At 54.6% G+C, this 11,040-nt stretch overlaps 1 protein-coding gene across 2 annotated transcripts; it reads left to right on the top strand.

Moving 5' to 3' along the window:
* Window positions 1-1,592: 1,592 nt before the first annotated feature.
* Window positions 1,593-9,124, top strand: Th (tyrosine hydroxylase). Of its 2 annotated transcripts, XM_052713120.1 has the most exons (13): window positions 1,602-1,855; window positions 3,591-3,815; window positions 4,779-4,953; window positions 5,215-5,303; window positions 5,431-5,498; window positions 5,839-5,889; window positions 6,276-6,421; window positions 6,493-6,628; window positions 6,787-6,856; window positions 7,254-7,310; window positions 7,461-7,556; window positions 7,788-7,921; window positions 8,685-9,124. In XM_052713120.1, exons 1-13 carry the CDS (start codon window positions 1,766-1,768, stop codon window positions 8,842-8,844), a joined length of 1,497 nt encoding a protein of 498 aa, XP_052569080.1. In that variant the 5' UTR covers window positions 1,602-1,765; the 3' UTR covers window positions 8,845-9,124. The 2 variants fall into 2 exon arrangements, with proteins under 2 accessions (XP_052569081.1, XP_052569080.1); XM_052713121.1 differs by lacking the exon at window positions 3,591-3,815 and having other exon boundaries at window positions 1,593-1,855.
* Window positions 9,125-11,040: the final 1,916 nt, after the last annotated feature.

The following is an 11,040-nucleotide window of genomic DNA, read 5'->3' on the forward strand; positions in this document are numbered from 1 at the left end:
GAGATAGGAGTGGGCCAAGTCAGCAGGGTTGCTGACCCAGGGAGAGTTCAGAGAGGGGCATGGGACATTGGGGGGGAGTGTTCATCCAGTAAGAGAGAGTAGGCATTGCAGAGTAAATGGTAGCTGAGCTGGGTTTTATGGGACTCATAGGAGCTTGCTCAGAGAAGGTGGATGAGAGATGGCATGTTAATCTGGGTATCACGAAGCCCCCCGGCTGCCCTGGAACAGGAATTGTGAGGGGGGTGCAGAAGGTTGCCAGGGGAGGTTAGGGATTCCCCTTTTTGTTCACTCAGCATGTATCTTGCTTCCAGAGGGCAAAGGGAGCCAGTGAGGGTTGTAGCGCAAGGCAGTGATGTGGCAGGCTGTTTGGAGGGAACTCCCAGTTCCTGCTGTGAAAGAGAGAGTTGGGAAGAGCTAGGGCTGGTCATGGTGAACACTGCAGGCAGTTCCTGAGAGCTGAGTGATGCCTAGGAAGTAGAGTGACTTGTGCAGTGATCAGTGGGAGGGGAGGCTAACTGGGGGCTGAGAGAGTTCAGGGCTTCTGGTTCTTGCCATTTCCTGTGTGCTGGGTCCTCGGAGTCCCAGGGTGGCCGTTTTCAGGGTGAGCTCTGTCCTTTGGGCACTTCTGCTGACCCTATAGTATCCAGAGGGACAAGGGGGGTACTCTTTCTCAATTCCCTTAGTAAGAGGACACCTTTCCAGAAGGGTAGTTGTCCTGAGCAATTACCCACAGGAAGAAAACGACCCCAGGGAGGTGGGGTGGGTCCAGCAAAACTCATCTGCCACTGAGAAAGGTCCCCTCCCTGGTCTCCTTGGAGACCATTTCCTTGGCTGAGGAAGGTGGTGGGTCTTTGTGTAAGTGGGGGTGGTTGGTAACTGGAAAACAAAAGATCACTTGGTGCGAGACCTTGGAGTGCCACGGGAGAGATGATCACTGAGTGTGCCCTTACATGGGGGCCAGCTGAGAATGGGGCTGCAGCCAGCTTGAGACCACGAGTCAGGAAGTGGGTGGGGGAGCTCAGAACCCTCATAACTAAAGGAGAACTCTGCTCCCACAGGAGGTGAGGTCAGAGGGTCCTAGGGAGATGCCAGGGGCTAGGGTTGGCACCATCTCCTGGGCAATGCCTTCAAGGGTATGATAATCAGGGCGATAGGAACCCTGCAAAAGTGGGCCAGTCTTGGAAACACTATAGGGAATAGCCTCCTGTCTCACAGGACCTGCCTGAGGATCCAACCCCCGTGCCAGCACATATGAAACTGAAGGAGTGAGTAGATGGCACACTGTTACATGGGGCTGGGGGAACATGACCTGTGCCTTGGAGGGGACTTAAAGATACCCAAAAAGCCACCAGGGGGCTTCTGGACCTACTTGTTCCCAGGGGCTATAGTTTTCACAACATGAGCCCTTGGGAATCCAGCATGACTCTTCCTGCGTGCCCTGGTTTGAGCAGAGGTCCTGTATCTGTCTCCTGCCCTGCAGAACACCAGTTAGTCCCTGTCCTCATGTCGTGCCTCGGGCTGAGGGTGATTCAGAGGCAGGTGCCTGTGACAGTGGATGCAATTAGATCTAATGGGACGGAGGCCTTTCTCGTCGCCCTCGCTCTATGCCCACCCCCGCCTCCCTCAGGCGCAGCAGGCGTGGAGAGGATGCGCAGGAGGTAGGAGGTGGGGGACCCAGAGGGGCTTTGACGTCAGCCTGGCCTTTAAGAGGCCGCCTGCCCGGCAAGGGCTGTGGAGACAGAACCCAGGACCACCAGCCTGCACTATGCCCACCCCCAGCGCCTCCTCACCACAGCCCAAGGGCTTCAGAAGGGCCGTCTCGGAGCAGGATGCCAAGCAGGTCGAAGCCATCATGGTGAGAAGGGCATGCTGTCACCCAGGGGTATCTGGAGCAGCTTCTGCACCTGTGGGTGGGTGGATACCCCAGGCTTAGAGTCCACCCAGTGTCTGGAAGCCAGGGTTGGAGTGGGTCTCTGTCCCATCCTGTCCCAGGGTTAGTTTGGGTCCTAGCCCTAGGAGATATTCCTGCACTTGGGTAAATGACTCTGCTGCGTCCTGCTGGACTCCGCGGGGACAGCTAGTGCCTGTCACCCTGTGCCATCCTTTCTGGGACTTCTGTGGGTCCTATTTCATGAAGTAGGGGGATAATTTCCCTTGGGTGGTCTTGGGAGAGAGCCCCCCATGATTCAGGTCCCCCTCTAGTAGCCCCCCACTTGTCTGCCCTCTTGGGGTTCTCTAGGTTTGCCTGTCACAGGGTGTGGGGTTCCTGCAGTGTACACTTCTGGGGAGACCTGGTCAGTAAATGGCTGGTCTGTCCTATACAAACAGGACATGGGCTCAGGTTCCACTGTGTTAGAAGTGGTCCCTGGCTCTGGGGCAATTCCTGTGTCTCCTTTCAGCTTTCCACTGCCCTGTGTCTGTGTTCCCTGTGTCAGGGAGCCCCAGGGATCACGGTGGAGGTGCTGCCAAGACATCGGACAGTTCCGTCTGCCAGCCTGGACACGAAAAGGGCTTTCAGATTTTCCTTGGAACCCCATATAGCCATTGCCATGGCCCAACAGAGACCTTAATGAGACCAGTGTGACCTTTAGAAATTTAATTTGCAGGCACTTCTCAAGAGGTGACAGCGGGGTCAAAGGGCCCCCTCACACTTCTCAGCTGCCCGGCTCTCCTCTCAGCTTCCTTGGGAACCACCCAGTTGCATGTTTCTTTCCCAGGGAACCTGTGGCTCTGGATGTATTCACAGTGTCCTGCTAGAAGTCAGGAGGGGCTCCAGAGGGGATGTCTCTCCCTATGACTGTGACATCCTCAAAGCCCGGGGTGGCTTATTATGTCAACTGAAGGACTCAGAACCTTTTGGGGAGCTTAGATCCCAGCTAAGAGTTCAGGCCCCTCCTCACTCAGGTCCAGGTAGTTCTGGGTGTTGGAGGATTGGGCACACTGGTTCATAGCTGTGGCAGACACACAGCCGGCAGAGGCCATACTGAGGTAACCATACTCAGACTTCGACAAGGTAGCCAGGAGGAGGAGGTGGCAGGGTACAAACAGAAAAGAAATAGGGTAGCTGGAGACATTTTTGTGGGGGTATTCCCAGGTGAGAGCGCAGCATGCACAGCCACCTGCCGAAGAGCCAGCCCCATGCCTCTCTCAGGAAATCGGGAGGGGAAGGATGCTTGTTTAACTGAGTATATAGTATGCGCTCCCTGAATGACCCACCCAAGCTATCCACTGCCTGGTGATGCCTGAGGCTTTGTGCTCTGTCTCCTCGGGGCTCTGGGTGCTGCCCACAGAAATCAGGAAAAACAGCCTGAGTCATAGTCCTCTATCACTAATCCAGTTACGTCTATGCCCAGGAGGCAGGTGACAGGGCGCCTCTACTTTGGGAGATGGTGGCCAGGAGCCCTTGCCCTCCAGCTCTGCCATGGCTTTGCCTACCTGCCCACCATCCCCAGTCAGAACACTGACTAGTGTGTTCTGTTCTCCATTCTCTCATGTCATCCCGTGGAGGGGGTGGCAGGGGACAGCTGGATCAGTGGTGGCACCAGCATGGAGACACAGGCATCTCTCTGACCACCCCACCCCACCCCCAGTCCCCAAGGTTCATCGGGCGGCGGCAGAGTCTCATCGAGGATGCTCGGAAAGAGAGGGAGGCAGCAGCAGCTGCAGCGGCAGCGGCAGTAGCCTCCTCGGAACCTGGGAACCCCCTGGAGGCTGTGGTATTTGAGGAGCAGGATGGGAAGGCTGTTCTCAACCTGCTCTTCTCCCTGAGGGGCACAAAACCCTCCTCACTGTCCCGGGCTGTGAAAGTATTTGAGGTGAGGCCTATGGGCTGCTGGCTTGGTGTGCCAGGGCAAGCACACATAAAACATGTAAGAATGGCTGTGTCCCTCTCCAGGGCAGAAATATGTCTGCTCAGGTCCACAAAGGCTAGGTCTCAGGGACTACTCTTCAGTTCCACTATCCAATTACCTCAGCTGCCTGACACCCACTGCCATACATATAGCCTCTTACCCACCTGCCCAAGGGCCTAACGAAGCCCTGATTGCATTACTGCTTTGGTGAAGGACCTGCCCCCCCCCCTAGAAGAACTCTCAAATGACATTAAAGCCAGAATCCCTGTGAGCTCCCAGAGTTGACTGCATGGCCTAAGAGTTTTGTTGCTGGGCAACAGAAGGTGGAGGTGAAGTCAACCCTTGCCCACCAGTTCTGGGTGTCCTAGTTGCTCTGTCTGGGCCTGAGCCTTGTGTCTTTGATATGGTAGAGTGGGGTCCAGGCCCTTGGGTGTGGCCAGTAAGCCAAATGAGACCATTAGGGGGTGGGACCTCCCGTCAGCTGGGAAATCAGGGTATCTGGTATGACCTCCAGACAGACAAACAGGCCTGTCCATAAAGGAGGCAAAGGCACAGCTGTGATGATTACTGGATGGATGCATGAGACAAAACCCAATCTATGGGTGACACATTCCAAAATTCATAGGCGGGGACAAAAAACTGACCAGGCCTGCCTGCTCCATCTCCCTCTTTTCCAATATTCTGTCTCTCCGTCCCTCCCCACCTGTCTGCATCTCTCTCTTCCTCTCTCCATCTCTTCTCCACCCCTCTCCATTGCTCCCCCATCTGTCTCTCTCAATCTCTCTGTTGCTCCCTTCCCGTCTTCTTGTTCTCCATTTTTCTCTCCATCGTTCTTCACTTCTCTCCACTCTTTCCTCCCATCTGTCTCCGTCGCTCCCTCCCTATCTGTCTCTCCCCTTCTCCCTCTTTCTGCTCTCGCTCCCAAAGACATTTGAAGCCAAAATCCACCACTTAGAGACCCGGCCTGCCCAGAAGCCACTGGCAGGAAGTCCCCACCTGGAGTACTTTGTGCGCTTCGAGGTGCCCAGCGGAGACCTGGCCGCCCTCCTCAGTTCTGTGCGTCGGGTGTCTGATGACGTGCGCAGTGCCAGAGAGGACAAGGGTGAGAATGCATTTCTGTCCCTGAGTGCAACTAATGATCTTGAGGCCTGGGGGGCAGAGCATCCTGCCAGGGGAGACCCTAAAGTGTCCACAGAGTGTTGGTGTCCCTCCATGCTGGCTTCACCCTTGCTCTGGTTCTTTTCATACATCCCAGCAACCTCTGCCCTGTAGGAGGTCCCTAGGGGAGGCCAGACTCAGGATGGCCAAAGTGAACCATGGGCCCATACTCACCTGGGCCCTTTTGTCTCTGTTGCCTGTGAAGTTCCCTGGTTCCCAAGGAAAGTGTCAGAATTGGACAAGTGTCACCACCTGGTCACCAAATTTGACCCTGACCTGGATCTGGACCACCCGGTGAGCCTGCTGTCTCGACTGCATCCCATAGCTGAGGCCTGTGGGGTGGGCACAGCTAAGGACTGACCCTGGTCTGTGGAGCAGGGAGAGCCCGGCTTCCTCCTGATGTGTGTCCCTTGGCCATCAGGGCTTCTCTGACCAGGTGTACCGCCAGCGCCGGAAGCTGATTGCAGAGATTGCCTTCCAGTACAAGCAGTAAGGAGCCTGTGTGTGGGACAGAGTCCCCAGCCTGTAGAGAGGGGAGGAGATGAGGGAGGAGGTGGCTGGTTTGCTGTCTCCCAGCTTCGCATGTCAGCATGTCTCTTCTTTGGTTCTCTGTGTTGGGCACTGGCATTATTCCTAATCACAGCAAAGGAGCCTGAGGCAGACAGGCTAAGCAGCAGGTTGGGGTCAGCATACCCCACCCAGTCCATTCTGTACTCCAAAGGCCTCTGAACAGCTGATGTAGCTTCAGGATAAGTGCCTCACCCCATCTTTCCCATTCTCTCTCTCTGAGATGGAGGGGGGCCCTATTGACCACCAATCCCCTCCACAGGGGCGAACCAATTCCCCATGTGGAGTACACTGCGGAGGAAATTGCTACCTGGTAAGACTCTGCTCACATGTGACTGGGGCAGGACAGGGTTGGGCATGAGAAGGACCAGAGAGAGACACCCCCAAACTCCCTGTCTGTGAGGGCCACCTCTGGGAACATTGGTATAACAGGAGAGACTAAGGTCAGTTAGAGGAAGGCCATTGAGTGGCCCAGAATATCAGATCACCCAGAGATGTCCATATTGGTCCCTTCCCAACTTCTGGGTTCCCTTCAACCACACAAATGCCCTACCTATTAATGGAGGTCCACAGTTCAGGAGGCTGATGGAAGCAGCCAAAGCATCTATGATGTGTGTGGGGGGAAGGCTGTGAGCAGCTGGGGCGGTCATGGGGAGAGCCCCAACATCAGGCAAGTCCCTGAGACCCTGCGGCCTGCAGGAAAGAAGTCTATGGCACACTGAAGGGCCTCTATGCTACCCACGCCTGCCGGGAGCACCTGGAGGCTTTCCAGCTTCTGGAACGGTACTGCGGCTACCGAGAGGACAGCATCCCACAGCTGGAGGACGTGTCCCGCTTCTTGAAGGGTGCGGATGCAGAGGAAGTAGGGCAGGGAGGGGTACCCCCTCTGCCTACCCTGATGTGTGGCCCCTTGCAGAACGGACTGGCTTCCAGCTGCGACCCGTGGCCGGCCTCCTGTCTGCCCGTGATTTTCTGGCCAGCCTGGCCTTCCGTGTGTTTCAATGCACACAGTACATCCGCCATGCCTCCTCACCCATGCACTCACCTGAGCCGTGAGTATGCCTCCTGGGGCAGGGGGTCCCGAACTTGCGGCCCAGTAAAATCTCTGCACAGTGAGGACAGAGGTGTGGAGGGGCCAAGGCCTCCTTGTCCCTGGGCAGGGACAGAGACCCTGTCCACTCCACTTTCCTTCTCTCTTGGCCTCACACAGGGACTGCTGCCACGAGCTGTTGGGACATGTACCGATGTTGGCTGACCGCACATTTGCCCAATTCTCCCAGGTGTGTCTAGGGCCTCAGGGCAGAAACTAGGGAGGTTTGATTGAACCAGAGATTCACAAGTTTCATTTGATGGGGCTCTCCTCTGGAGTAGACATTGCCCTTATGGGTCCACAAGACTTTCAGGCAACGAAATGCTGAAATGGAGATAGTTCCTCCAACAGGGAGGGACTGGCAGGGAGTGCGGTCCCAGGGGAGAGATTTCCATGGTTTGTGCTGCCACCTGCTGGTTATTCTGGGAACTGCAGGTCCTGGGATCTTGGCTGTCTTGGCCGGTCCAGTGTAGGTCAGTGTAGGTCCAAGGGACCCCTGGAGAAGTAGCTGATACCCAGTGCCCTTGCTTCAAGTACAATGCCAGAGTAGAGTCTTTCCATACTTCAGCCTCCTTCTCTATCCACAGGATATTGGACTTGCCTCTCTGGGGGCCTCAGATGAAGAAATTGAGAAACTCTCTACGGTTGGTTTTCAGGGCCCTAGGCAGAGCTCAGACCTTCCTTTATGTTCCCAAGACCCCAGCCTTGCCTGTTGTGGGTGGTGGCCTACTATACCCAGAGGGGCTGTGCTTGGTGTCAGGTGATTTTAGGTGACTCTGCTGACTATCTGGCAGGTGTACTGGTTCACTGTGGAGTTTGGGCTGTGCAAACAGAACGGGGAGCTGAAGGCTTATGGTGCAGGACTGTTGTCCTCCTATGGAGAGCTCCTGGTGAGATTACCCTGCTCCCAGCCCTCAGCAAAGGAGACCAGGGGTCAGGGTGTGGAGGGCCCTGCTCCCGTCAAGAGAGTCTCCTTGGCCCAGGGCTGAGATTCAGCCTATTCTAGAGAACGTGTGCCCAGACCCCACTATACACTGGCCAAGAACCTTTGTGGGAGGAGGGAGGCCCACATCACTCAGTTTCCTTGAGCCCTTGGCTGTGATGCCCCTCCCCCTCTCTAGCACTCCCTGTCAGAAGAGCCTGAGGTCCGGGCCTTTGACCCAGACGCGGCCGCTGTGCAGCCGTACCAAGACCAGACCTACCAGCCGGTGTACTTTGTGTCTGAGAGCTTCAGTGATGCCAAGGACAAGCTCAGGTGGGTGAGGCCTTCAGGAAGGAGCCCCATCCCACCTCACCTGTGCAAGCCAGACCTCGTCTCCTCTTGAGAGCTCATTTTGCCCCCTCAGCAACACCCCCATGTAACAAGTGTGCATGCTCCAAGAGGGAGCCTTGAAAGTCTGAGGAGAGGGAGACCAGCAGCACAGGGTCACGGCAAGGGCAAAGTCAGGTCCAGGCCAGCCTTCCGGGACTCAGTGGAGCCTGTGTCTCTCATCCTCTGAGCACCACAGGCCCAAGTGGGATGGGGACAGATAAGGGGGAAAAAGAGACACCGTGGTAGCTAGCCTTGGGGGCAAAGATTACAGAGGGAGTGGGCAGTCCAAAGGCAGGGATCCAGTTACACAGGGGTCTGAAGAGGAGAGACTGGCAGGACGGTCCTCGGCAGGTCTCCAGGCCTGTTATACTGCACCTGGCATTTCCACACCAGTTTAGGGACTCTCTAGGACACATAGCCAAGGAAACCTTCCTGAAGGAGGAGGCCTAGCTGAGGAATGGAGCGCTCTACAGAGGCTTGCCTGCAAGAGGTGCTGGGGCCTTTTCTTTTGCTATGGCCTCTGAGGAGGCTTTAATCTCCTGAGTGTCCAGAATGGGCTTTGGGGGGTGAGAGACACAGAAAAACCATTTTCCCATGCTCCTGGAAGTTGCAAATCCTGTTCCAAGCCACCTGACTCCAGCTTGCTTTCTCATGCCTGTACCCAGTCTCCTGTGATTGAAAGATTCATGCCGGCTTCTCTCCCCAGGAACTATGCCTCCCGTATCCAGCGCCCATTCTCGGTGAAGTTTGACCCGTACACACTGGCTATTGATGTACTGGACAGTCCTCACACTATTCGGCGCTCCTTGGAGGGGGTCCAGGATGAGCTGCACACCTTGGCCCATGCACTGAATGCCATTAGCTAAATGCATAGGGTACCCATCCACAGGTGCCAGGGGTCTTCCCTAAAGTCTCCAACCCCTCCCTCAACCTTCCCCAGCCCAGAGGCTTTCCCATGTGTGCAGCTGGGCCATGGGTACTCCCAGAATCTGCTTGTGCCCTTTAAAGGGCTCCCCCAAGGAACCTCCTGCTTCTCAGCCCCATATCTTACTACTGCATGCACTCCAGGGTGGTCCTGCTCACCCTCTGCCCTTTGTGCTGTCCACCACCTGGTCATTATCTCAATAAAGGAAGGAAAGGTCTCAAGGAGTGCTCCTGGCTTCTGTGTCATGTAAAGATAGCTCTTGGTATTCATAGCTGCTCTTGCTTCACTTGGAGGTTTAGAAGGTTTCTTCTTCCCACTGCTCCCTTCTAATCCAGCCCCTTGGACACTCCTGACCAGGCAGAAAGTTCTGGTATCATCTCCCTGCCAATTCTGAGCTCCCAAACAGTACTCTCCCTGTGCCCAGGAGTCTCAGGCACCAAGGAAGTAGGCAGAGGAACAAAAGAGGCAGGCAAGACAGAGCACCCATGGTGCCCTTCCTGCATCATACATGAGACCCAGGGGAAGGTTTATGTCCCGATGGAACTCTGAAATGTCTTACACCTTGGGAATCACTGAGGAAGATCTTTGATTTATGTGAGACCCTGGGAAGCACCTTAAGTCCCAGTGAGACTTTGGAGAAGTTCTTGGGCTTCCGAGAGACCTTGGAAAAGCATTAGACTCCAAGCTGACCCTGGGGAAGGGCCTAGGCCCCAAAGAGCTCCTGGGAAGGTCCCAGTGAGATTCTGGCCTTTAGGTCAATTAAGATACTGGAGAAGGCAATAGGCTCATTGAGAATGTGGTGATGGCCTGAGGTCTCAGTGAGAATCTTACAAAGGCCTTTGGATTTTCCCCAGTGAAAATCTGGGGAAAGCCTCAGGCCCCAGTAAAACGATGAGAAAGGCCTTATGACTCAGTGAGAACCTGGGAAAGGCCTTAAGACTCAGTGAGAACCTGGGAAAGGCCTTAAGACCCATTTAGAATCTGGGAAAGGCCTTAAGACCCATTTAGAACCTGGGACAGGCCTTAAGACAGTAAGACTCAGTGGAAAAGCTTAAGACCCATTGAGAACCTGGAAAGATCTTAGGTCCTAGTGAGAATCTGGAAAATTCCTTAGACCATAGTGAGAACATGGTAAGGTCTTATGGTCCGGTGAGAACCTGGCAAAAGTCTTGGGCCTCAGTGAAACCATAAGAATACTTTAGGCCACAGTGAGATACTGGAAAATCCTTAGACCCCCCCCCCCCATGAAAATCTGGGAAAGGCTTCATGCCACAGTGAGAATATTGGTAAAACCATAGACCCCAGTGAAAACCTCTGGAAGGCCTTAGACATCAGTAAGATCCTAAAGAGATTTAAGTCCCATGAGAACCTAGAAAAACCTTAGGCCACACTTAGAACCTGAGGAATGCCTTAGACCCCAGTTGTGGCTGAAATATTGTGCACCACAATAAACTTATCTGGGGTTCAGAGAACAAAACAGCCACTATATTAAACATAGAGGTGTAGTGGGTAGCCATTCCAGCTTTGATCTGGAAGTTCCAACCCCCATTGAGACTTCAGCAACTGTCATGCCTACAAGGCGGGGCCAAGGGAGGCGCCTGGAGACTGGAGATCTGGATTGGGGGGCTCGCTCTCGGTTCCAGGACCCTGGACGGGAGAGGTGGACAAAGCAGAGCTCCAGAGAACACCGCTGGACTGCGATACACCTTCCCCAGACCCTGCGACCTACCTATCCCTTAATTTGTAAGTTACGCCATTAAATAAATCTCCTTTTAACTACGTGGAGTGGCCTTAATAATTTCACCAATATAGAGGTCAGGCAGTCCTAGCCTTCTGAAGGCAGAGATCCATCAGGATCTCTGTGAGTTCAAGGACACACTGGAAACAGCCAGGCATGGTGACTCATGCCTTTAATCCCAGGAAGTGATGGCAAGAAGCAGAAAGGTATATAAGGCGTGAGGACCAGGAACTAGAGGCTTTTTAAGCTGTTAGGCTTTTAGCAGCAGTTCAGCTGAGATCAATTCGGATGAAGACTCAGAGGCTTCCAGTTTGAGGAAATAGGATCGGCTGAGAAGTTGGCAAGGTGAGGTTAGCTGTGGCTTGTTCTGCTTCTCTGATCTTTCAGAATCACCCCAAT

Source organism: Peromyscus californicus, unplaced genomic scaffold (genome assembly GCF_007827085.1).
Source record: "Peromyscus californicus insignis strain IS unplaced genomic scaffold, ASM782708v3 Scaffold_4__1_contigs__length_199733344, whole genome shotgun sequence".
In the NCBI taxonomy this organism is placed as follows: domain Eukaryota; kingdom Metazoa; phylum Chordata; class Mammalia; order Rodentia; family Cricetidae; genus Peromyscus; species Peromyscus californicus.